General features: G+C 39.0%; 1 protein-coding gene across 1 annotated transcript; it reads left to right on the top strand.

Annotated features, from left to right (window-relative positions):
- Nucleotides 1-1,102: 1,102 nt before the first annotated feature.
- NOM1 (nucleolar protein with MIF4G domain 1) lies at nucleotides 1,103-27,195 on the top strand. The gene is made up of 12 exons (XM_074868625.1): nucleotides 1,103-1,203; nucleotides 12,116-13,133; nucleotides 13,923-14,047; nucleotides 14,972-15,167; nucleotides 16,739-17,062; nucleotides 17,603-17,713; nucleotides 18,942-19,109; nucleotides 19,724-19,845; nucleotides 23,671-23,803; nucleotides 24,161-24,292; nucleotides 25,024-25,133; nucleotides 26,113-27,195. Exons 1-12 carry the CDS (start codon nucleotides 1,133-1,135, stop codon nucleotides 26,288-26,290), a joined length of 2,688 nt encoding a protein of 895 aa, XP_074724726.1. The 5' UTR covers nucleotides 1,103-1,132; the 3' UTR covers nucleotides 26,291-27,195.

Here is a 27,195-nt window from a genome sequence, read left to right as displayed (position 1 = left end):
TGTGGGTGGTGAGCAATCGCATTGTGCATTACTCATTTGTATTTTCTATTACTACTACTACTATTATTATTTTAATTTCATTTTATTTCAATTATTAAATTGTTTTTATCTCAACCTACAAATCTCCTTACCTGTACCTGTCCAGTTTTCTCCCTCATTCCCTGGGGTGGGGGAGGGTGAGCAAGCACCTGCGTGGTGTTTGGCTGCCGGCTGGGTTTAAACCACTACACTGAGGCTGCTTCCTAGACTGAAGGATTCATGGAGGCACTTGAATCCAGAATAGGTCAACTATAGAAGCAAACCCTGTCAATTCTCCCTGGTGATGCAGGTTTAGCATATGCCACCACGGATATGCAATGCCACCATCTTACTCTGTCCCAGGTTTTCCTACGCTCCAAACAGAGATGTGCAGGCGTGGTCAAAAGTTCTTCATGGCAATGCCACTACTCCCTGGCTTGTCTGTTTGCCATTCCCTCAGTAAATCTCATCCATGGCCTGGATGAAGTCATCCCAAATGCTCTCACTGTCAGCTGAATCCTACACATAGAAAAAGCATGTGTCTCCTGGTCTTTAAACAAAGGAGAAGCAGAGGGGAAAGTCTGCCTACAATCCTGGCTTTCAAGCTGCATCTTGAACTTGTTGAACTGCGTAAGATGTCTTCTTTCCCTAACCAGGTGCACCCTGCTCTCCTACATGCTGCTAATGGCTGATATGAGAGGAGTGGGACAACTCCCAGCCTTATCCACATAAGGTTCAAAGTGTCAATATTCATCCTTTCATCTCCATCATGGATGATAATGGTCACTGATCCCATTTTTCATCAAATGCATGGCTCAACCTGTAATAACTACTACCTAACATAGGAGTGCATCTTCTCCGTGCCCCAAGGAGATAATCATACCTTTGGCCTTGCTATAGGTGTCCTTCAGCTTTATTACCTCTAGCCAGTTCCCCCTGTTTTCCATATGTTTCACACTGATATGGCTGTTGCAGTCAGGCTTTCCCAAAATTCAGGTCCCACCTTCTCCCACCCAGAGAAAAAAAGCACAGAGCTCCATATGGCCCATCATGTGACAAGTTCAGAGCTGCTGATGAGCTTAGCTCACCACAATATGCTGACTCTGTATCATGCATGGGAGGATCGAAGGCTGCAGAGTTTTTAGAGAAGCACGGAGACAAGGAGTTTCTTCAATGTAAAAGCAGGTACACCATTCATTCTTCTTTGAAGCATATTCCCTACAAACTGGTTACTGATAAACTTGCAGAATCTAGTTTTTCTATTTTCAGTACTGATAAGGTTACAAAGATGTCATCTGTTTGAGACAGATGGTCTTTTGTTTCTAAATCATATCATTCTGTGTGTAATCACTTATTTAAACTGTAGGATAGTACAAAGTGAACAAGGTTTTATAGGATACATTCATATTGTTTTGCATCTTGTGTGTTGATACCTAAAAACTTACTTGCTTTTACAGAAACAGTATATTTTGCATCGTTGGTTAATTTGCTGAAAGCTAAACATACATTAAAAGCCTACATTACCAGTCACTATAATGCACACTGGGAAACCTGGATACAAAGTGGTCATTTCATCCTGAAGAGTAAAAACAACAAACCACAGGAAATAACTGCAGTTTGTAGTCACTGGTAAAATATTGCATGGGATGTAGTTTTCTTTGAAGTACTGGCAATGCTGCATAGCATATGACAGAGTTTTGCTATTTATGTAGTCATATCTGCACTGAACACTGTTTCTGTAGCCTGACAGCCCACCTCTCCAGACCACATTCTGTCCCGTTATCATTGTGGATATCCAAGTGCCATTACTCTGGGCATATGCTGACCTGATATCATTGCTTTTTTTAAATCCTAACCCACAGCATGCTTTGATCCATTTATAGTCGCATGCTCCCAGAATTAGCATAATTAGAATATAATTTCAGACCTATTTGCTGTCTCATTGTGTATTAACACCTGGATATCATCAACAAAGAAAACAACCAATCTCTCTCACATGGGTCTTCCCCACACTTCAACTGTTACCAAAGTCTTGAATGCATTCAGGCTGCCAGCAAATCTGTGAGGGAAACCATTACTGAACACTGCTGTTGTCCTAAATAACACTATATGTTATGGCATATGTTTGGATTTTCTGTTGTAGTGGTAGAGGTAGCACAGCAGTGAACTCGTAACCTTTCCAAGCTCTCTTCACCCCACAGAACACAGTAAAACACCAGCAGTACTTTAGTGAGATACAATTTTTTAATGGCTGAAATGCCTGCCATACTCCTTCCCTTCCTCTCTTACACCCCCACCACTGACTCCCATCTTCAACACCATCACCATGCAGCAGGATCTGCTCATATATCCTTCTACTCTTCATATTTTCTAGTCATACCTTGAGTCGTGACAGGTTTAAGTGAAGATCAGCTTTCATGTCAAATAGGTCTGAAGGAAGCCTCAGATTTCTTCTCTGTGGCCTAAAGAACCTTACAGAATAACTGAATCAAAAACTATTCTGTCTGTTCGTGTTATAAAATTTATCACATAATTTGGCACTTGTGAAGTAATCCTGCAGCAGACACTGTACAACTCCAAGTTCCCTGCATCTAACTGATTTTTATACAGGCGATTAGTCTCTGTAGAGCTTCTGAAAAACCCAAGTGAGGATTTCATTTTAGCACTTCATAAGAGTACCCTAGCAAGTACCTCTCAGGCTATAGCGCTGATCCTGTCCAGCTTTGTTCTTCTTCAATTTGTTCCCGCTACCCGTTCAGCAGTATTAACACAGCAATACATGGCCAGACAGCCCTGCGGAAAATAACCTAGCAAAAATAAAAAATTAATCAGAATGAATTGTCTGAGCCAGTTCATTCTGTGTTCACACAGTAGAAGGAATGATATTACGGAACAGAGGGAGCTACTCCAGCCACCACTGTTACAGAGAGAAATGCTTGTGAGCTACACAGTGCCCTCAAAGCAATCACAAATACATTCTTCTGTCTGGCCGATGCCATTTTTAGTACTGAGAGTAATAGAAGATGTAAGAAACTGTATTGTCCTTTTGTTCTGCACACACACAATCTTCATAAAGGATTCATGAGTCAAGAAATAACTATAGACCATAATTCTCAGACAGTTCTTCCTGTCCTATGTTATGGAATAAGAAATACTTACGCACATTGTCAGCAGGACAAGTTTATTGCATTTTTTGGAAGAATTTGTTTAAAGATTCACTCATACAATAGATTTTAAAGTGTGCATTTTCAAATCATTAAATGAATGTATATATTGTATACATACTTATACATAATGTGTGTTTGTGTATTTATGTATCTATTTATATATGTGTGTGCACCTATCTTTATTTATATTTAAAGTTCTCTGAAAGTTACCCTGCCATAGTATTAAAATAAGATGGTGCAGAAGACAGCATTGCATAGTGTCTCTATAGAATTTCTTTACAAGAGCCAAAATATACCAATTTATATGCTGAGTTGATTTGAATCAAGGTACTGGTATTACCTGTTTGGGGTTTTTTTTGACAAAAATCACTATCTGTTGACTTTTCTGAAAATGGTATTTTTGCCTTTATAAAGAAGCAGCAGCTTATAGTATTCTTTCATATGAGTTTGTGTGAATATGTAGATGAAAGAAAGAAAAATACAGTTTCTCTTCAGTTTATCATTTTATTATGCAGTTTATATTTTATTTAAGAAAAGCATTGAAGCCTGTGCCCAAATAAACTCTTTAACAGGGAGAGAATATTTAAATGGCTGCTTGAATTAAATACATGAACTAGTAAGTATTGTAAACTTAAAAAATACGATTATATACAAATCTGAAATACACATAAACTAAAGCATTATCTTAGTTATCTCTGTTAGATGCATCACTGCACGCACAAAGCCACGTACCCCAAATCAGTGTCTTCACTGAATCTACACTCTGGGAAAAAAGATCAGGAGTTTTGACTACATAGAAATATAATAAGAACTTCACAGTGTGACCTATAGTTTTTACTGAAATAAATTAATGGATGGCATGCGGATGCCAAGATTAAACAGTAATAACAAAACATTAGTAAGCACTTTTAATGTAATTAAATTTTTGATGTATTACAATTTTTAGCATGTAATTATTTTTGAAGGGACTGGAGAGTAATACTGGATCACACCCTTATTCAACCTAGTTACTAAAGAATAAAAAGTGACAATGTTTTAAAATTCAATTGCAGAATAATAGTGTATTGTCCATCACAGATAATGATGGCAAGATTTTTCTCATCTGATAATCACTCACAGTGATTACCTAATAAAAGGACAATCCTTAGTACTATAAGAACCTATGGTCAGTCCAGAATGTAAGCAAGCATTGAAATATGCTATATAAAGCATCTCAGCTTGCAAGTGACCTTGAATCTTTGTTTCCTTATTGCTGGAGGTTGGGATTGTTCCATGGCTACATTCCCAGTCTGCATCAAGGGGCTGCTGGTAACATCAATCTTAAACACTGGTCTTTAAAGCAATTTTTGATGTTGGCCTTGAACAGGTCTAATAATTTCACTTAATCACCTCTGTTTCTACACAAAAACTGGAATCTAGGCTGACTTCTAATTTTTCATTCTTATGAAATCCAGCCACAGGCTTTCTGTCTGCCATCAAATATCTGGAATCACAATTAGATAAAATATGTCAGATGCCCTGTGACACCCAATCATCTTTATTGTATAGAAGTTCACTTTCAGCTTAGAGTAGAATAAATTCCATTTGACTCAGAGGTCAGTAGTTGGGAAGAAAAATGAGAAGTGCCCTCATTTGCATGATCAAATATGCAAATTGGATGCATCCAATTTGCAGTATTTGTCTCCTAATGAGAATGACCTTTTCCGCTGATGGGAAAATGCAACTGAACTTGGGCATGTGAAAGGTATGGAAGAATAAAAAGTCCAAATATCTATACGAAACAGGTCAACTGCTTGCTTCTGTGAATAAAAAAATAATCAAGGTCATATTGAACCCTAAATCTCAGTGCTCTTTCATCTTTAGGGACACCCAGGTTAGGTTCAGTATCTCAATTTTGCTGCTCAGATGTATCTCTAATAACACTTCTTGCCTAGTACCCTTCCTCTTCACCATCCTTTACTAAGAACATCTAAACAGTTCTCCCACCATTAATGAGGCTCAGGTTAACACTATAAGATCTTTATAATTATCTTACATAACAAAATTCAAAGCTTCAAAATTCAAAGATTAAGTGACTTGACCAAGGCTACAAAGAGGATGTTACTACGTCAGGATTGGAACTCAGTTGCATCTGGTGTTTGGTCCTGTGTTCAAACACATTAGATCAAGTTTCTTTCACTACTGAAATTGAAATGGAAAGAAGCTGTGATCAATTTATAAAGCAGCATTAGGATCATATAACTTGTGTTCTACTGTAAGTGTCAAAGAAGGAAATGACTCCTGCATACAGGCAGCTCATCTGCAGACAGGTAACATCATCATTATTGCCATCTATTACTATATGTTTAATTATCCTCTCTTCTGGAAAAAAAAAAATATATATATATATATGGTCAAATTGCCACTATGCTTCTGTTTCTTTCAACCTTACTTTTTCATCTGCAGACCTCAAAACCAGGCAGTAATATCACCACAAAGATCTTAGAACTGGAACCACTCACATGCAAGGCTCAGCATTAATTAAAGAGCTAGGAATTCAAACAAACATCTTCGAACGACATATAAGCAAGGGCACAGTTATTTATTCTTGCTGTTTCTTTTTCATTATGGTGCTGAAGGAGTTCCCCATCAGATCAGTGCCCCATATTTATTTAAACACTTAATGAAAATATGGCACCTGCAGTTAAGAATTTACAACTGCAATTATAAGATGAAGAATAAAACTGTCTCTTCAGTTGATTTCTGCAATCATAATATTTTAAACGATACTAACACATACCTCATTTTAAGTGTGTGTTTTCCCATGATTATGTACAGGAATGGACTGCAGTAAGGTTAACACTGCCACTCTAAAAATGCATCTAGACAAATGTGGGTTGTCCTAAAAATAGGTATCTTACCTTTGCCACCAGCAAGCAAGAAGGAAATTTCCACTGAGAAAAAGAAAATTCAAGCTGTACAGAACCAGCCAGCTCTCTCCCTGGGCATACACATACATACCCAGTTATGTAGAGCTTCATTCTTGATGTTAGCTTACTTGTTAGTCTGCTATTTTTCACAAAATTATTCAGCAGAGCAAAAAAGATAAGCCCTGTCATGATAAACAATATAATTACACAAAAAGTGCTTTTGTAATTGTTCATGTTTTCACCTGTGTTTCAAAACCTACTTCATATTGGGCACAGGTGCAAATGCTTACAGATTGGCAACAGAAGGAGCAGCTGTAGTTGTTAAGAGTAATGAATTCTCCCTTAAAGCAGCATGGGAAATAACTGTCCTACTAGGTATTGTCCTACCCTGACGCAGTAATTTTTGTAATCTGCTAATGGTGTAGTTTCATAACTGATTTAGGGTGATTTTAGTCTGTGCTGCTATTGCAAGGAATAGTTCTCTTTCCTTTTCCATTGCTAATTACCTCTTTTTGTAGCAGAATCGGAAAATTAATCCAGCCCAATTGAAAAGTTTATTAGTTTCACTTGGATCACATCTGGGGTTTGGTGGATTATGCCACAAGTCCTGCCTGGTATTAACATGAAGAAGGATGAGGAAATGCATTACCTGGGATAAGTGCATGGCATATTGAGGTAGTCCTAAAGAAGCTGCAAAACTGCAGTCTTGAAAGATGGTGATTGCTTGGAAGGGATGTTAGCAGGTGTAGGAGTAGATTAGAGTGGTTTCTAGTGTCAGATATGTGCCAGACACAGACTGTGTAAACATGAGGTTATTCACACTCGTGTGTATGGTTTTGTTTCGCTGCCTTGTCCTTTGCAATACGAGTTAACTAACTAGGTATCTACAATGCAGTTGCCTGCATCCAAGCCAGTCATGCAAGGCTCCCTTTTAAATCGGTAGAGGTCTAACCATCGGGTTAACAGAGTCTAAGGCATTGTCCATCTTGTCCTGAAGCAGAAGCCTAAAATGGATTAGATGAGATTTTTCTCTAAAAACAACTATTTCTCACCATTTGACTCTAAACAGAGAGTGGGGTTACTGGCTCTGCTGTAGATGTCTGTCTAAACTGAGGGAGAAGAACTCTATCTTGTCTGTCAGGGTTAAATCAGTGTTGCTGTTTCAAAGTACTTTGAGAGAATGGTCTTTAACTAGAGATGTGGTATGCACAGTCCACTGCTGCACTCCGGTCAGGTAAGTAGAACTCCTGAACAGGAACTGTATATTAAATCAATACTATATTACAAACAATAACATAATACATTGTAGGAACTGAGATTAAGATGTAGAATAGCAACCAACACGTATAAATTAGTATCATTGTTACAGTACAAGTTACCAGATCCCAAGTTTGCTGTCATCCAGGAAAGATCTCTAAATACTTTGTTGTATTTGGCTCAGATACATATCATATTTTGCATGTTTAACAAAGCCTCAGGAAAAACGCAGTAAGATTTTTGTTAATAGCTAGGAGCACCCCACTGAGCTACAAAAAGCTGCTGGAAAGTAATTGTCCCTGAAAACAATTACCTTACACCGTGTACAAAAGAGAGGGTCAACAGTAATACTGCACCCTACTACTGGTGCAATTGGTCCTGTGTCAGTTACATGACACTTATTCTTGACAATGTTTTCACTTTTTATAGATAAATAAACAGGTAAAAGGTGATTTTGACAACATAACAGTAACTGTTAATTTTAGGGGATTTGGTTGTTGAATTCAAGCTTTCGTAGGTATTTATTCTGGAATGTCAATCCTACTACCAAGTATTCTTTTTCTAAAGTTGCCTTGTCAGAATTAAAGAAATAGCTACTAAAAATAAAGACTGATCTTCAGGGAATAGAATTACAATTGGTATGTTAAAGCTAAGCAATTAACAACAAAGGAGAAAGAATAAAGGGAAAAGGAAATGTCCCTTGTTAAATATTTATGTTTTTTTGATGAAAACTGCCTTATAAATGACAATATAATACAAGTGCTCCTTATCTAAGGTCAGCATTCAGCATAGAGTTAAGTCTCCCATAGAGACTTACATTTCTTGGCACAGAAACTTTGATTATATAAATTTCATATAGGAAATGCAAAGTGCCATAATGTGGGACTTTGATCAATGATGCTATCCTGATTTATAATTGTTTTTTTTAAACTGTGATGTGCACAAAGCACTAATTTAAAAGCTCATTTTAGTTGCAACCTACCTCTTCCTTTTAATAACGCAAAAGTCATCTGATTACATTTTTTTCAGTCATCCTTGTGTCACGTATTAGATAATCTCCTTATAGTTTAAAACTAAAAATGCTAATGGATTGGGGAAATGGGTTTCTGCTTTCACCTAGCATATCTGTCTTTTTTATGCTTGTCTTTTGGATCATTTATCTAAATAATAACCTTTAGTACCCACTCCTTCCTTCCAATGAACTAAAAGATATTAATGGTTAAAGTCAGTGAATACACATCTTCTACTCTGGTTTTGCCAGCTGAGGTTAACACTTGCAGCTGCTTCTTTTTTGGGGGGAGAGAAGGAGCTAGCTACAGGCATCCCCTTGCAGAGCTAGTCATACGGTTACTTCCTAATTTGTCTCAATCAAAACAGCCCAAGTTAGCTTAAACTAACTGTAGATCTCTTAATGAGAACCACCAATCAGCACTGACTGAAAGGACATTGATCTCAGTGACTAAAAGAAAGCAATTATATGAAAAACTGAGCAAACAGCTTTCGGTCAGCAAATCTGTTGGGGCAGCCCCAGAAAAAAGGCAGTAATAAGCCCCCTCGAGGGAAGGTGCTGTGGGTGTGCCACCTTCAGCAGGCAAACCTGGAGATACAAGGAGGATATATTTGCATGGCCTTAGTCTCAGAATGATAGAAGATAAGTCATTTTGTACAAAAACAGCACGGAGAAGACAAATGACCAGCCCAAGGTCAGGTACAAAGAATGTGGAAATTGTGGGAGTAAGTGCCAGGACAGAAATGTTTTTCTAGAGTATTTGTGTAGTTCAGCTTTCATCATTCCTGACTTAAGCTGTATAAGGACCAAGCTTTCAGAAACTGCTTAGCACATACCATCTGGAAAAAAAAATCAACAAGATTCTGAGCAACAGGGATGTAACTTTAAAACACTACAGAAATACTTCTACTCACCTACCAATACCTTCTGAAATAGATGGAACTGAGGCACATTTGAAGAGCCAACAGCTTTGTACTGCCTTGAGACTTTGGAAAGCGTCTCCAGAGGAAAACTGTCCTTCCACAGACAATCTCTCCCAGCAGGCCAAATTTCAGTTCTGCTGATCCCAGTGGTGACAGTATGATATGGGGGAAACAATACCTCAAGTAGATGGATGCCATGCTAGAGACTCACAGCAGAGTCTTCAAGTAACTTCACTGTTCTGAGGCTCTCACTGCTTAGAATAAATTCATTCTGCCACGAAGCTTTCAGTCTGCCTAGTCAAAAAAGGCTTTGGATGTAAAGTGATAGATATTTGTACATGAATCAGGCTGTTTTCTCCATTGATAAGAACAAAGAATGACCCTATGAGCTCAGTCTAAAAGTCTTTCTGGTGCTGCTTTGGTATTTTCTGTGGTGATAAATAGCACAATATTCTCAGTAGTTGCAAATTACAAAAGAGCCATAATCTACCTATGTGTATTATGTAGTCACTAAATCACATTTGCATGGCATGTGGGAGGTGACCAGGAGACAATAGCAGACAGACAGCTAAAGGAACTGTATACCGCTCATTCTGCTGATGGGGGGGGGGAAAAAAACAATCCATGAATATAATTTAATAGGAAAGGAAATCTGTTCACAAAGATTATCTCAGCAGGAAGCAAAAATTTACTGAAATAACAATTCTATATGAACTTTAATTTCCAGTGAATCATGCCATTATGTTCAATTTCATTCTAAATGCGAAACCTGCCCTTGCAGCTTGTTCTCTGCTGTGGGATCACTGTCAAAACAAAGAACAATTACAAAACGTTCCCTCAATTCAGAATTCCTATTTGGTAAGTGATGCTCATATGATACAGAGATCTAAATGTGAAATTTGTAACATGGAAACTGGATTTCTCCCCTTTTCTGGTATTTAGAAAACACAGGAAAGTTGGAAGAGTAGTTGACAGGAGTTTCTAATTATTCACATTTTAGATTTTAAGAGACTGTATTTACCAGGTTCTTGAAGCCAAATTGGTAAATGTAAAATAATAAACCACAATATTCTAGAATAGTATTTGAAATATTTGTTGTAATGTATTTATTTAGATATGACATCACCAATTTGAATGCTGAATTTATCTACTGAGCAGATTGATATTTCTTTCACTATTACACTTTCTTGATGATATTTATATTTTTTCTGAAATATGGCTTTAATTCTTAGAAAGTATTTTTACTTCACAAAAAGGTAATAATAATCCTATTCATATATTTTTTGCAAAAGCGGCATGCCCATTTTCACCCAGATTTGGATTATGGAGTTTGGTAAAATACATGCTTTCCACATTTTGCTTTGTGACATGAAGTACTGAAGAAGGCAAATACTGACATTTTCTCTCTCTGAAGCTATGTGAAATTTCCCATTATTGGAAAGCTCTGTTGCCCTGAATGACAGATTACATGATGAGACAGAAGGAAGATGCAGATCTCAAGAGTTTTAAAAGCATCTAATATTTTCTCAAATTATATTCAGCTGTATTTATCTAGCATTCTGGCATGCTGCTGGATTACTGTTATCAATAAATCTATAAATAGGATGCAAAATGCATGTGAACTGTCTGTGCATGAATAAAGAGTGGCCCAGCAATAAATTATAGCATAATATATAGTTTAAAATGTAGCAAAAGAAGTGCCTTGACAAATCAATGCGACATATTTTGTCACTGAGGGTGAAAGATTCATTATACATCAGCCCTGAGAAAGCTGGATTTCTGAAGCATGGGTCATCTAGGACATATGATGTAATAAGAGAATATGGAAACATGCATAGACAAAAATAATCTTCTGAGTAATAAAGACTTACTACATTTTCAGGTAAAATATAAGTCCTGTGCAGTACTTCATTGTTCAAGAGAGGTCGGGAGTGCAACACCAGAGAACAAAATAATGAAGCCTGACTTCCTATGGATTTGGTCACCATGGGAGATTCAAGACTGACCCTTTCTCTGAAACTGGGTTATGTGCGCTGGCTTTCATCTGTGTTTTCTGGTGTCTGCTAAGGTCTGAGCTCATCTTGTGGCACTTTGTTCAGCTGAGAAATTCTTTCCCCTACCAAGCCACCTATTCTGGTGTAACTTGGGAAAATTCAGTGTTTCAGGGAACTCCAGGTATCTGCCAGACATGACTGAAACTGGCACTAGATTTCAAAGTTGATGAGAGGAGAGGAGACAGACACAGGGCCAGACATACACACTCGGCAGGCTGCATAAGCCTAGAGTCCAGCAGAGACTAAAAATAAGACCAACCAATTGGTTTTCCTGCTGACAGCAGCAAACTGCCATGGGACATTTAATTCCATCTGATCACATAAATGACAGACAAGTTGTCACCTGCTGTGCGTGCCCGGCCAGGCAGAGCTGGGAGAATCCCGTCCGTGTGGCAGGGGCCACCGGTCCCGGCAGCTGCATCCCCTTGTCCTGCACACCGCTGGGGATGGAAACGCCCCAGAAGTTAGTGCTGGAGAGAGGCCATAGTTGACTCTGGCATGCTCAGGAAGAGGCACCTGAGCTTGGCAAGGTTGGAAAGAGCTTAAAATAGGGGACTGGGCAGGTGGAGGAGAGGCCAGGGGTGCTGATATCCCTCGGCTCCTGGGGCCTCAAGGGGCATCATGCCCAGGGGGTGTTAGGGCCTTGCCACCACAGCCTGGGCTATGAGGGACGAATTGTCCCAGTCTTTTCTGTCAAAAGCTAGACAAGCCTTACATTTTCTTAAATATCTTTTTTTTTAAAGAGGTGATCTCTACTGATTTAGCGGTTTTCGCACAGGTTTCAAGCGAGCTCCAGCCCCCCAGGGACCACCTCGTCAGGGCGGGGGCCGCCTGAGGGGCCGCCCCACGGCCACCGCCCAGCAGGGGGCGCTGCTGCCCGACATGGCGGCCGCGCGGCGGAAGAGGCAGGCCGGCTCTTCCCCAAGATGGCGGCGCCCAGGCGCGGCGTGGCGGAGGGGAAGATGAAGCGGCCAGCGGCCGCCCGCGCTCGCCGCGGCAGGAAGCTGGACAGGCTGCGGCAAGCGGTGGAGGAGTTCGTGCAGGCAGCGGGCAGTCAGCCGCCGCTGCCCCTGCTGAAAGACTCGGAGAGGAAAAACCGCAGGAGCCGCCGGGACGCGAGGAAGGAGAAGCGCAGGCTCAAGCGGAGCCGCCGCCGCCGCCTCCAACGTGGGGAATCGGTGGAGGCCACCACCACCCCGGCCAAGCCGGCTCCTGCTAAGCCGGCTCCTGCTGTCCGCCCCAGAGCCCCGGCCTCGCCCGCCGCCGCCGCCGGAAAGCAGCGGCCGGGGCCGCCGCGGCAGCAAGAGGCAGCGCGGCCGCCGGGGCCGGCGCCGACACCCCGCGCGGCCGCCACGGCCAGCGCCGCGGCGCGGAAGCGGGCGCTGCTGGAGGCCAACGAGGAGGAGGAGAAGGAGATCCGGCGCCTGGAGCGGCGGCTGGGGCTCGGGAAGCGCCGCAGGAAGCAGGAGGGGGACGCGGCGGAGAAGCTGCCGCAGAGCTTCCTGCGGGACGGGCTGGGCTACGTGCTGGACGCCCTGGGCTCCCGGGCAGGCCTCAGCAGGCTGTGCGAGAGCAGCGACGAGGAGGAGGAGGCGGCGGCCCCGGGGCGGCAGGAGGGCCAGCCGGGGCCCAAGCGGGAGGTTAGGGAGGAGCCGGAGGACGCCTCAGACCTTTCCGAGGGGGATGATGCGCAAGGACAGTGGGAAAGCGAGAGCTCGTCCTCATCCGCCGAGGAGGACGGCGGGGTGCCTGAGGCCAGCGAGCCCCCGGGCGAGGAAGAGGAGGAAGAGGAGGAGGTAGGGTGTTTGCCTCAGATAACGCAACCCTGCTTCTCAAAGTACATGTCACAGCCTGAACATAAAGCAGAGTTTACATCACCTCTGTAAAGCACAGGAGTTTGCTGTCTAGTCAGGCCATACAGATGTTGTCGTGGCTCAAAACAGCGTCGGGCCCAGAACAGTGTTGACTTCAGAGGCCTGCTAAGGCCTAGGGACAACTGTTTGGTGTGGAGAGTTCCCCCAAGTCAGGATGCTGGCAGATAATACCATAAAGCACAAGGAATGTGGCCTTGTCCCTATATACAGGATCAGCAAATAAAATTAACTACCCTGGCTTTAGAGTTTTAAGAACGTCTGCTAAGGGCGAAGAGAGCTTATGTTAAAATCTGTTGCAAACTGAAGTGTTACTTCTGGGTGATCCCAGAGGTTCTGCCTGTGTTAGTTCTTGCAGGGGGGTGGAGGAGACGGAATGGGTCATTTAGCCCATGTGGCACTAAGGTAAACTGTATGTCGGCAGCTGATAAAACCTGGATAAAACCAAGACCTACAATGTCAGGTTTTATGACAATAACTTAAAGAAAGTCATGTAAAGGGAAAAGGGCGTTTGCTGCCATCAAGTTGGTTATAAGCAGTAACTCGTTGTATGCTTCTTTTCTGTATGAAGCTGTTCCTTTGGTATTAGTTATTGGATGGTAAAATACATACTTAACTAAAAGTTTTGTATGTTAAATAGGAATGTATATTTGTGTTCAAATATTTAAAATACGGGTCTCATTTGGTATCTTATTTTATTGTTTTCCTGGTAAGGGTCATAACCACAGTGCTACGAAGTATGTTCCCCCTCAAGTAAGAAAAGCTCAGGAGACACTAGATGACAAGAAAAGAGAAGAATTGGGAAGACTGAAGAAAATGGTGAATGGTCTCATTAATAGGTAATGTAATAAGGAAAGTCATTAATCTTTCTTGTTTGATGTGACAGTCCTCATCATTCAAAGAAAAGTGGCAAGGATGTGACTTTTCTCTTCACAAACTGATTTTAAGTTGGCAATCAAGTCTGCTATCCTTAATAATAATTATCTTGTTGATATAAATTCTTCAAAGCTGGTCATTACAGAAGTTGAAAAATCTGGAAAATAAATTTAAGATTGGGCTGAATTCCACACAGCAATTGCCTGCAAGAGCTAGGTATAATTCACTGTCAGTGGAGTATGCCTGTAAAAAAACCTCAGTGTTTGAGTGATAACTCCCCCCCAAAAAAGCATTATTTTCTTTTTTTAAGTAAATTAATTTTTTCCAGTGCTACAACTGAGGAGGAGCTATATACTTCATAAAGTACTGAAGAACAGAAAAAGTAATTAACACTTTCACAAATTTTAATTTTAGAGTATTTTTAAAATAACAAATCTATTGGCATTTTCTTTCATCTATGTTATCTGTAAAATGCAGACTACAGTATGCAGTTTCTTCGGTTGTTTAGAATTTGATATGCCTTATGTTAGAAAAGTATGAGGTTATTTTCACACTTAATTTCTGCAAAGACTGATGTGCCATACTTAAAACTCTTTTCTTAATAAGTCTGTTCAGTGTGACAGCATGTTAGCAGTGCTTTATAAATACTGCTGCTAATCTGTTTCTACATTTAAATATTTAAAAAAAAAACTCTCAGAATTAAACATATGTTGTACTTTTTTAGTTTAGTGAACACAGCAAAATATAAAAGGTCCCTTCCAGTCATCTTTTCAATCTTTCTTAAGCCAGACCAGTTTCTCTAAAGAGTAGGTTGTTTGGGTAAATTGAAAATTGTGGAACCATGTAAAGAGAAGAAAAAGTGAATGCTGGGTTTTGTTTCTCAATAGGTTGAGTGAACCTAATTTGTCCTCCATTAGTGGACAGATGGAAGAGCTCTACATGGCCAACAGCAGAAAGGACATGAATGAAACTCTGACAGATATTCTCATGAATGCTTGTGTTACTGCAGTTGCCATGCCTGCAAGACTGATGATGGAGCATGTCCTTTTGGTCAGCATTCTCCATCATAATGTAGGAATTGAGGTAATTTTTGTGTTTGAGACTAATTTTGTTTAATAATACATATTGTAGAGTGTTTTCCTTGATATTTTGTTTGAATTTTTTTGATTGTGTATCACTAAAAAGTATCTCTAGTTGAATTTAATCAGTTGAAACTACTGGTGTCAAAGGGAAGATTTTAGCTCATTTCCAGTGAAATGTCTCACAGGAAACAGGTGTTTCAGCACAATGTTCCCATCAAGTTACATTTTCTTTCTACAACTCAATGCAAAAGATGCATTGATGCAGGTTTTTCAGTTTGTCATATAGTGACCTGAATGCTGTCTCTGAAACCATATTTAATATCAGATGGATGCAATTACAGTAGCTTTCTTTATGCAGTCTTGCCATTAAACCTGTTTTTACTCCTCTTTGCTTCTTGAAAGGCCATTCTGACTGCACATATAATGTAATATTACAGTGCTGTTTTAAGAACAGAAACACAATCTTTTTAGAAGTTGAGACTTTGCAAAATACGTAGTAATAAGTTTTAGATACAAATTCACTAAAGGGTATTAGAAATAGATGATATCCAGACTGTCTTCTGTACTACTGACTCTGTTATACAGCATCTTTCAATCTAAAACTGTAGTATTTAAGTATGCTATAAAGCCCCATTATTTTTCTGTAAAATAAATGTAGAATATGCATTACACATTAGTGTGATAGCACAGCTGCATTTAAGATTAGTTCAAGTAATGCAGAAGTTGGGATTCCAAAAACTGTATTTATACGTTTGTGCAATATGATCATTGGATAGTTTAAACCTAAGCTGGTCAAGGCTTGTAGTGCAACTCTTCATGTTTTCATAAGAACAATCAGCAAATATTATCACCGGGGGGTGGTGGGGGCGGGGGCGGGCTTGTTTAGCAGTAATGTGTTCATTAATTCCCTATATTTTAGTATGCTTTCTAATTCCACTCTTTAGCATCAGTTCTCTCCTCACAAATATAGAGATACAAAATTTATTTTCCCAACTGTACCACTAACAAATGGCCAAAACTTATCCCCACTTCAAAATCAGCCTAGGCTCATGCTCAGCAACTGTGACAACTTGGTATGTTGGGGGTTTTTTTACAATATTATTTTTTACCCTCCTGTTAAGGATTTTGTTCTGGAATGCTGAACTCTGTGATGCATTTGGTTTTTGACATGCGGCTTTTACTGGATGAATGACTAGCAGTAACAGCATGCCAGCCTGACAGCTGGGAAGATCCTAATATGTGTGCATGAAAATTATGTAAACAAATTCTAATGTATGTGTACTGTAAGTTCATAACATTTGCTTTTTTTAGCACTAACTTTAAAAGGCAACTGGATGTCATATGAGGTCTAAATAACATATACTTTAAGAAAATGTCACACCACTTAGATATTTGTATATGTAAATGTAGAACATCCATATTGGTTGAGAGGAGCAACAGTATTTCTTTAAAATTAATAGTAGCAGTGCCCCCAAAATGGATGTTTTACAGATGTCTGTAAAATCTGCTTACGGTTAACTGCTGGATTTTTTTTTATTATTTCTTTTTCCCCCTTAATGGAACTATTGCCAGGTCGGTGCTTACTTCTTGGAAGCTGTGGTGAAGAAATTTGATGAGCTATGTAAAAGTGATGCTGAAGGGAAAGAATGTGAAAATCTGCTTGCCTTGATTGCTCATCTGTATAACTTCCATGTGGTTCATTCCCTGCTGATCTTTGATATTCTGAAAAAGCTTGTTAGCACTTTCACTGAAAAAGAGATTGAGTTGATTCTGTTTCTTCTGAAAAACGTGGGCTTTTCCTTAAGAAAAGATGATGCATTGGCTTTGAAGGAACTGATCACTGAAGCCCAGAGAAAAGCAAACACAGCAGAGAAGAAACTCCAGGATCAGGCTAGGGTATGTTTGTGTGGTTTTGTGTGTGTGTGTGTGTGTGTGTGTGTTAAAAGATTTTCTGTTCTGAATAGACTTTAATAAGCCCTTGGATATGTGTGTTAATTTACCAAAATGTTTTCTGTTACACACTATTTAGGTTCTAAGTTACCTTTAGTGTTCAGTTCTTGCATTGTTATTTGCGTTCTTCTTGTCTGTCTTTCTCCATTCGTTCTTAGGACAAAATGCTTGTAATGGGTGAGAGTATGACTGTTTTGTGTCTTATGCAATGGGCAGTGCTTCTGTTTTGTGATGCCTTGTACACTTCAGAAAATGGTCACTGAGGCATGGTGTTTAGCAGATTAAGCTTTGAATTGAAGCTTGAACACAAATGAATATAATAAGAGTTAAAGTAAACATCCTTCTCTGTATTTGTATTTGTGTAGTGTAAATTTGATGTATGCTGCCAGCCGAGCTGCTTATTCTCACAGAATAGTAAATTCAAAGTACACTCTCTACTTTAAACTTCCAGCACATAATCCGCAGAAAGATCTCTCTTCCCAATAGGTTCGTTTTATGCTAGAGACCATGTTGGCACTAAGGAACAATGACATGCGTAAGATTCCTGGTTATGATCCTGAACCAGTTGAGAAACTCCGCAAATTGCAAAGAACACTGGTGAGAACTTTCTTGACATATGTAGTGTAGCTATTCTTAAACCAGAAGTAATTATTTATATTGTACACTGGCTTCATGGGCTATAGTATTTTTTTAATTAATTTAACAGTCTGAGACTTTTGTGGACAAAAATTACTTCTTAGATCATTAAGTATTGTCTCCTGTGTCCAAGTTAAGTCAGCAGTCAACCAGCCTTCTGCAGAACAGTTTGAGAAGGAGCATAACTTAGCCAATGACTTTGCCTCAAAGTCCTATACTTGAAAAAGAGATTGTGGGATGTTTAATGATTGTGCAGAAGGAATGAGTCATTATGACAAGTTCTCTTTTTCCCTAGATTTTGGATGCTGGCACCTCCTATCTTCACCAGAATTATTTTGGAAGTCTAACACTTCTGAAACCCTGAATTTTTTTTTGTTTGTTTGTTTTATTTTTTGGGGGTTTTTTTTGGCAGAGAGAGGGCAGTTTATATAGAACAACACAGTACAAAATGCATGAAAGTAATTGTCTTTTTGGATTGAGAACTAATTAATTTTCACGAGACTTTAATCTGGTTTTAGAGTCCATGTATCTCCAACCTGAAAATTATGGTACTTGTCTACAACACCTAGAGCATCTTATTTTTCAGAAATTTCTAAGTGCAGGATATGCACATCAGTGATAATAAGCCAGGCAAAAATAAGCTGGGTAACCTGGTTCTGTAGAACTTCCTCTCTAAAATTTTCGCAGGCCTCCTGGTACACTTCTGGGCTCTTTTGTCAAAAATTTTTATTTTGTTCAAAGAGTTTAAACTTTTTGTTGTTTGAATTGTACTAAACTTAAGGCAGTTTGTCATGTCATTTTATTTGATCAAAAGGAAAATCATGACCAGATTGTAAGATGCTGCAACCAATGTCAGCATCAAGTCTGAATTCTAATCAAGTTTTATGATTGGAAGATGGCTACTTTATTATCTTTTTTTTTTTTAATAAAAATTTGAGAGCTTATAAATGTAGGTTTAAGCAACTTCTTGTATTTGAGAAATTAGAGCATATGGGAAACTTGTAAATTCTTTTGAGATTGCTGACTGACACTAATGGTTGAGGGGTTGCATGTGAATACCTTTATGGAGATTAAGTTGCTTGTTTAAAATATTTGTTTAAAAGTAATTAAAGTATTTGTTGAGGTTTTTTTTAAAAAAAAAAAAGCTTCAAATAAAACCTTTTGGATTTTTTGTATTTTGTTACTCAAGGTTCACAGCAGTGGTTCTGGAAAAGAAACTCAGCTCCGTGTCTCCCTGGAATCTCTCCTTAGTGCTGATCGGGTTGGTCGCTGGTGGATTGTAGGGTCATCCTGGAGTGGAGTGCCAATGATTGATGATACAAACAGCAAGACTCAGCAAAAACTGCGTATAGGAAAGGTAAATCCAAGCAGTGCTAGTTAAAAGTGTTTGTGATCTTTTGGATATTCTTCATACAGATGAGTAAGTTCATTTCACAGCCCACCAAAAAAACCTTCACAGACTCTCGTAAGACTAAGCTTTTTGGACTGTAAATTCTGCTCTTACATTTTTCAAAATGTTGTACTCATGCGCTTCCTAAGAGCTGTTACTACAAACATTATAGCATATATTGTTTTTTCTTATCCTGTGGATTTGAAAAAGTAACTTATGTAAGTGGAAGAAACAACTTGATTTAAAAGTGGATGTGCTAGTATGAATTCTGACAGGTAGTGTTATCTGTCTGTGGGTGGCATATATCTAAGCTGATTCTGGAAGTAGTGTGGTGAGATGGTCATGGTGACTTACATTACAGAAGCACGTCTTAAAAGTAATTGGCACAATTAAAATATATTTTCCTAGTTGAAAAAGCTCCTGATGATGCCTGTGCCTGTGCACAAAAGCTCAGAACTTTTAGATTGCTGCTTCATAGTTTACCGGAGATCTTCATTAATGGTCTTATTTGAGACTGCACAGAAATAGCTTTCTTAAAGCAAGCTTAAATAAAATAGCATTTAATTATTATTTTTTTTCAGGTGAGTTCAAAGATAATGGAGCTTGCTCGTAAGCAGAGAATGAACACCGATATCAGGAGAAGTATTTTTTGTGTCTTGATGACAAGTGAAGACTTCCTGGATGCCTTTGAAAAGCTTCTGAAGTAAGTACAGACTAGTACAGAAGACAGCCCAGAACTCAAAATAGCATTAGCTGGATTGGAAAAACAACATTGCTGATCTGGGCTTAGGAGCATTTAGTTGATAATACAACTAAAGAGGTGCATAGCTAGGGATCCACATAGGGTTAAAGGGTAGGAGAGGGACCAAAACCCCTGTGTAAGGACTAGTAGGGGGCAGGCAGAACTGACTGGCAGTCAGAGGAAAGAAGTAGCCCCTCTTGCTGTCACTCGTGTCTAACTGGTTTACAGCATCTTTTGACTTAAGGAGCCTGTATCTTTTTGCATTGAAATGTGTATCCTGGTCTAGCGGATAGAAGTCTGTTGCAGGCTTGCTTCCTTACAGAGGTAGACCAGAAGCCCCTTCAGAACATCTCTTGATTTTTTTTATTTCTTCCCCCCCCCCCCCCCCCCCCCCCCCCCCGTATTTCTGTACTACTGCCACTTCCTTTACTTCTTGCCACCTTGTTAAGTCATCTTGTAGGTCTCTGTCCATACTTGCATGACCTGGTAGTGTTATAGCACCTTTATTTCCCTCTTGCAGAATTTATTAGCTTTGGATTTGCTCCAGGGTCACATTTCATGTTAAGACCAGTTTCCTTACTGCTTGGCAAACAGCTCTTTAGAAGAAGATGTGAGCAGGGAAAAGCTCAAACTAAGCTATTCTTTGTGTTTGTCAGAGTATTAATTGTAAGTCTGTAATGACTGGGGGGGGAGAGATCAGGTCTGAACTTTTCTGTTCCAGCCTTGTAATTCAAGGGAATTGTCTTACCAGGATGGCATGCAATTATTTAATTTGCTAACCAAACCAAAACAGACTTTGTAATAAAGTCAACTAATATTTGATTAAATGCCACTTCTGCAAAACACAGCTTGGATTTAAGACTGTGATGGAGTCATTCCAATATCTTAATATGGCCTGTTCAATTAAAAGAAATTAGCTGCTGCTCCTGCAGTTCTTGCCAAGACCTGGTAGCTCAATTTGCAAATTGATCCTTGACTCTCATCCATGCTATTTAAACTAGTATACAAATCGGTATACGTACAGGCTTGGCAGAAAAACTGTCTGCAGATTGCCTGGTGTATGTTTATGCTGATTTTTATACAGCAAACTTGGAGAGGAATTCTCAGATCTGCACACATCTGGAGGAGTATAATGGAAAGTACACAGAATTGTCAGTGAAGAGGTTAACTTCAGTGTGAACATGTGTTCCAGAGGGTATGGGAATTTATATTCGTGTGTTTGATGACAGTCTCATGAGGAAGAGCACGAGAAATATATAAAGAAATATTTTAACTGTGCTTGTTGATTCATCTGCTGCTAGGTCTCTGGCAGAGTTGAGGTATGATTAAGTGGTAATTTAAACCATTTGAAATCCAGGCTGCTACAGTTTTGCTTGTCTTTCTCGTCCTTGCAGCAAAATAAAGTAATTAGTTCGAAGCCAGAACAGCTCCCTGAAGTGGCTTAGCTTGTGATTGCAGAAGTGTCAATGTAAAGGGAGGGTTGGGAACATCACTGGAGACAGAGGAGAGAGTGAGACTTGATCCATTTCATCAGCTGAAAGGCCACACTTCCTTCACAGACCACAGATTCACACAGGAGGGGGAATGAATGCTGCTTAAGTTTGATAGAGAGGCAATTTTTAAAGCTATTTCATAGAGATGAAGGATTTGAGAAACTTTACATCTCACTAAAGACTGAAACTTCCAGAAGTCTTGGATATCCTGTTAGGTGATGTGTAATTCAGGATAGCAAGTATGTGATTATCTACTAAAATAATTTGAACTGACTTTTAAAAGGTGGGTTTGAGCATTGCTGTTTGTGATCTAGAGGCAATAATAGTCTTGGCCTTCAGCTGATGATAACTAACCTACTTAGCGCCAGGCTTCTGCTGGTGATAAATAACCTACTTCAGAGGCAGTTATCGCATATACAGCAGGAAATTCTTAAAGTGATCAGGACGTGCAAGTCTGTGGGAATACTGTAACTTGGATGATTTAATAGGTGAGGTGGTTGCATATTCTTTAGCGAAAATTATCAGGCTTATGAAATCTGTACAGGTTTATGGTGAAGCTCAGCAGTGAGAGGCAGTCGTGACTCTTCAATTTTAGATGTTTAGAAGTGCTAGTTCTGAAAAGATAAAATACTGCTAGGTCTGTGAAAAAATGAAGGTAAGAACAAAATTGAAGATCAAAGTGCTGATTTAATTGGTTACAACTGTCTGACAACATGAATATTTCCTAAACAAGCAAGTCATGATAGAAGTGGTAATGAACAAGGAAAAGGAGAGTGTGCCAAATTAGTGATTGCAGCATAACTTCACAAGTCGTCTACTAAATGCATGTCCGGTGGCTGAAAACCTGTGAATTTTTTTAAATAAAAAATTTTTGTTGCTTTGTACTAAAATCAGATAGAACTTGGCTACTGGGAGAGCAAGCGAATTATGTCACAGACACAGCACTTACAGTGCAGGTCTCTTCTTGGAGAAGCAGACTTCTGAGTTTTCACCGCTCATTAGCAATCAGCCTAGAAATCATCCCAGATTTTCCTATTGTAAAACCTTAAATTCTTGGAGTTTTTGGCTAAAGACAGTATTTTCTCTGTTAATCTTGTGTGTGTCTGTGCTCAGTGCACTGGCAGGTGTCTGGAGGTGTACACAACTGAGGCATATTAGAATCAAGCAATGACAAACTACAGATGGTAGAGCAAGTTCCAGTGGAGTCAAACTTAGTTAGAAAACACACTTTGAGTTATACTCATGCCATACGAAACTTGAGCTTGAAGCAATGAGAAGTTTGATTGACATTTTTCAGTTTATAATATGAAGCATTTTTCATTTTAATTGGTTTTAATGCTGCCAAGCATTTGGCAGCCCTGGAAGCTAAATCGTATTATTCACAGAACAGGTGCACTTGCGAGTTAGTTACCATTCCCTGCCAAAGTGTCTCAGCCCTCTTTTAACTGGTCAGCTGTTCAAGTGGGAAGGCTCTCCAGTCCTTGGCCTTTATGCTGAGGCAGCCAACATAAGTACTCACTGGTACTGACTGTTTTCTTCAGGCTTTTTTTTTTTTTAAGGTGCTTTGAAATCACTAACTGCATCCTCTTAGACTACTATCAAACAATAATGAATTTCAATATTATATAGCATGGAGTTGACCTTGAGATGAAAAGATTCGTATCATCAGCTAAGTAGGAAAAACATCTTAAAATACTTTCTTATCCCTAGTAAGTACCACAGAAGTGAAGGGCCTTGGACATGTTTCTTATACTGATCCAAAGGCAGTTTTTTCCTCCCATGACCATAGGTACAGGTGTGAGATAACCGCAACAGGGTCCTATGGTTCTTCTGTCACTATCTAACCATTGTATTGCTACCCCATGCAGCAGTGCTTGCTGCAGTGCTACTGCGATGTTCAAAGGCACAAGACACGATGAAGACAGTGCCCTCTCCTCTGTTTTTCTTCATGAAGAGCTACAAACATGGAGCGGGCTATCTTTCCTTCCCCAGGAGTTAATTATACTTGTGTAATTCCACTTCTGTCTGTTGAGGTCTTGCTCTTGCAGCCGCTCCTTTAGCACCAGTCATACTGTAGCATTTCCACATCGCCATACCAGAATATAATTTAGCCCACACTCTTAAGGGTTTGAGTCCATTCAGTGTTTTAAAGACTTTGTAAGATCTTTCTAACAAGTGAAATTGAATGTGGAGTTTGGTGGTTTTTTTAAATATTGCTCTCCGATGTTGACTGTAGCTCTTACTTTGTGGCAGTAATTTACTAAACCATTCTCATTCTCTTGCTTAATTTTAGGCTTGGACTGAAAGATCAGCAGGAACGAGAAATTGTTCATGTTATCCTTTACTGCTCCTTACAGGAGAAGACATATAACCCCTTCTATGCATTTTTGGCTAACAAGTTTTGTGAATATGAAAGACGATTTCAGGTGAAGAAAAATCTGTTTGTTTTAGTGTCGTTACTGTACTTACAGAGTCAGTTATTAAATACCTGAAAATGGATGCATGCCTATTAAGATCTTGATCCTGAGGAAAAATTCTTCTGGTACAGCTGTGCATTCAGTAAGACATACTCGTGGTCAGATCTGAATAGGAAATTAACTAACTACTGGAGAAGGTTTGCTTTCCTCTGTTTTACACGTTTCAAAAGAATTGAACGGTCTGATCAAGCATCTCTGTTAATTAACAGAGGGCTCATTAAGAATAGAAGATCAGAAGGTTTTGTTATGTTGTTATTTAAACAGTTGCTTGATTTCTAGGATTTTTTTTTTTCCTTTGACACCTAGGTGACATTTCAGTTTAGTATTTGGGACAAAATCAGAGACTTAGAAAACCTGTCAGCCACTGCCATCTCCAACTTGGTTTCACTGTTGGCTCACTTATTAAGGACAAAATCATTGCCACTTTCAGTTCTCAAGGTTGGTGTGTTTTCATTTCAAAATACTTGTGTGTTTTCCTTGCATTTGCTAGTTCTATGGAAAATGTATTTTCTCGGTTACCTAGCTAGTACTTTAGCTGTTCATGATCATAAGGAGAGAAAACTTGTACTAAAATTACCAAATAAATACAGTTGATTACGGTAATGCTGTCATTTGGGGAAAAGGAAACCTGTGGTGACCCAGGCATACAGAAAGTCTACAGTTCTATATCTAGAGCAACTGTAATATTATTTTATTTAGAATATCCGGAGTTGGAACGGAGGCCCCTTCATTAACAGGCTTTGTCAGTGAATTTTGTGCTGTGTTTTTTAGCTGATGTTGATTTTTTTTTTTTTTATTAGACCAGAAAGAAATCTACGGAGCACTTGGATTTGAGGATGGGGAGTCCATAGAATTTTTTTAGGAGAATAACTGAAATGTGTTAAACCGGCAATTATATAGATTGTCCTAGGTACTTTTGAAGTATTTATCTAATTGAGAAATTATATCCGGTATTCTGGTACTGCTAGACAGGTTATTCCTTAGAAAGTTCTCTGCTTTCCTTATTGATTGGCTTTTGGAGGCAACATTCTCAGCTAATTCTTCTGTGCCAAACTTAAGACTGGGTATATATGGGAGGCCAGTTGGTGTGCTAAAAGCTGTTCATTTAGAAAAGAATTCAGCTGTTTAAAATACTTGGATTAATCTGTCTCTCTTTCTGTCTCTACTAGGTAATTGAATTCAGCGAACTAGATAAACCTAGAGTCCGTTTCTTGCGACAAGTATTAAGCACGCTGTTAATCAAAACAGATGCTGAAGAACTTAGTGACATTTTTGTGAGGTAAGTGATCAGAGAGATCTCCAGGGAACCCTTGGTGACTAGTAATTAAAAAGATAAGAAGTTTGCTTATTTTGTTTGTAATTATACAGTGCTTTTTCCAAAGATCAGCCATCCATCCCTTAAAAAGAAAGCTCTCCTGGGTGAGTGGGGGGAAGCATATCATTTGTGTGTTAGTACAGGCTCTGATATAGATACAACTGTGAGAAATGTTATACAAAATAAGGCTTTCAGATATTCAGTGTATCATTTTGGTCATAGGATTTTCATGAGCAGAGCTCTGTAATTACCTGGTTTCCTTTATTGCTTTACCATCTGTGTACAGTGGGATTCACTCTGCCAGCAGTCTTTGCTAGAAGATATCTTTAGTGTAAGAAGGAAAAATAAAGTAATACTAATGAGGGAAAAGTTTGGTGGATTTTCTTTTTTTTGTTTTAAATCAACATTGTCTGGAAAACCTTATTTTTGTATATGAGACAGGGTTGCCTGGAGAGGCTGGGAAATCTCCATCCTTGGAGATGCCTAGGACTTGAGTGAAAACTGAGCAGCCTGGCCACACCTGGATGTTAGTCTGGCTTTAAACAGGAGGTCAGAGATGACCTGACGGCATCCTTTCTGACTTAAATTATTCCGTGATTCCATGATTTTGTTGTATTAAACTTGCAATGTCACATAAATTTAGAAAAAATTAGATTATGATGTTTCAACCATTGTGCGGCAACACAAGGCAGCTCAAACATGGTGTTTGCCTTGTTTTTTGTTGTAATGTAGTTGTTTACATAAATCAAGTCTAAGTCTCCAATATTCCATTTTATTGTTAAGGATCAATTGTGAGTGTGTTTGGGCTGTTTGCCAAACCAGTGTAGATTTGCTGGGAATTTGAAAGTCACTTCAGAAAAGCTCCTTTTATAGGTTGGATTTTTTAATATGTCTCTATTTGAAGTAGAAGACTAAATACTATTTTTGGTCTGTATCTTTACAGGATGTCTGACAACCCCAAACTGGGAATGCTACGGGAAGGCTTGAAACTCTTCCTTACCCACTTCTTACTGAAAAATGTACAAGCCCAAAGAAGTGCTGAAGAAGCTAGCTTATTAAAAGAAAGAGTTGAACTAGCAACCAAGGCTTTGCAAGCAAAAGAACCCAAATTGAAGCTATAGTTCTGTTTTTCTAATAAAACATACAGAAAAACTGAGTCTGCCTGAAAATGCAAAGCTTTGTTAGTCTTTCAGACCCAAATAATTAAGAATGAGAGCCGTGTTAGCCTAAAGGATCTGTTTTTTGATGTAAACAGTTACTTTGCTCTACACACTAGTTTTAGATTTAGTTGAAGGTTATACAAAGGCCTTTTTGCAGAAAGGGAAAATGTATTTTCTGTCATGTCCCTTTTTAGTGCAAGTGCTTCGTGTTGATGGTTAGTATCTGGGGAAGAGGATTAATTTCTCTTCTATGATACTCCCAGTCAGTAGTAGCATTCTGCATTTCATATTCTAACCTTTCATTTAAAATAATAGCATAATACTGACCACATGTTAAAGAAGTAGCCTTAACTGAAGGCTTTTAATAAGTAATTATTGTACTTGCCTGAAGAAAGAGTCCACTAGATGGCCTAAGTACTGAGGAGTCAGTTTTGGAAGAAACCAACTTTTTTCTTAAAGTGTAGAATTATCCACTAATTCTGTGAATTATTTACCTGACTGTGAGTCAGGAAAAGATCTTCAGTTGGATTCAAAGCTGTAGTAAAACGACTTGAAGATCTGACTTTGCCCAATTATATTGGGTTTAGAGATCACAGCATAGTTTTATTGCTCTCTTAGCCTGTTTTTCACAGCTTTAAAATTGGAGGTGCCTAATGGCTTGTGTTAATCACATTTTTCTAGGCATAAAGAATAATATCAGTATGAGTCTTTTAATAAGAGAATATCTTTCTTAAGAATTTGTTTGCATTTTCCATTCAGATGTTTAAAAAAAATCAGGTACATTTCTTTCTGTAATACTGAGTGTTAATGGTTTGTTTATTTTGTCACCTTACCACTACACATTAAACTACACTTTTTCTAAAGGC

This window comes from Strix uralensis, chromosome 1 (genome assembly GCF_047716275.1).
Source record: "Strix uralensis isolate ZFMK-TIS-50842 chromosome 1, bStrUra1, whole genome shotgun sequence".
NCBI classification, from domain to species: Eukaryota; Metazoa; Chordata; class Aves; order Strigiformes; family Strigidae; genus Strix; species Strix uralensis.
This window is presented reverse-complemented; position numbering and strand designations above follow the sequence as displayed.

Excerpts from the sequence above, each read along its gene's own strand:
- NOM1 (XM_074868625.1), top strand. The coding sequence starts at position 1,133 with ATGGGAGGATCGAAGGCTGCAGAGTTTTTAGAGAAGCACGGAGACAAG. Across the intron at positions 1,204-12,115 it reads TTTCTTCAATGTAAAAGCAG|GTTTCAAGCGAGCTCCAGCC; the intron begins GTACACCATTCA and ends GTTTTCGCACAG. Across the intron at positions 24,293-25,023 it reads TGCCACTTTCAGTTCTCAAG|GTAATTGAATTCAGCGAACT; the intron begins GTTGGTGTGTTT and ends TGTCTCTACTAG.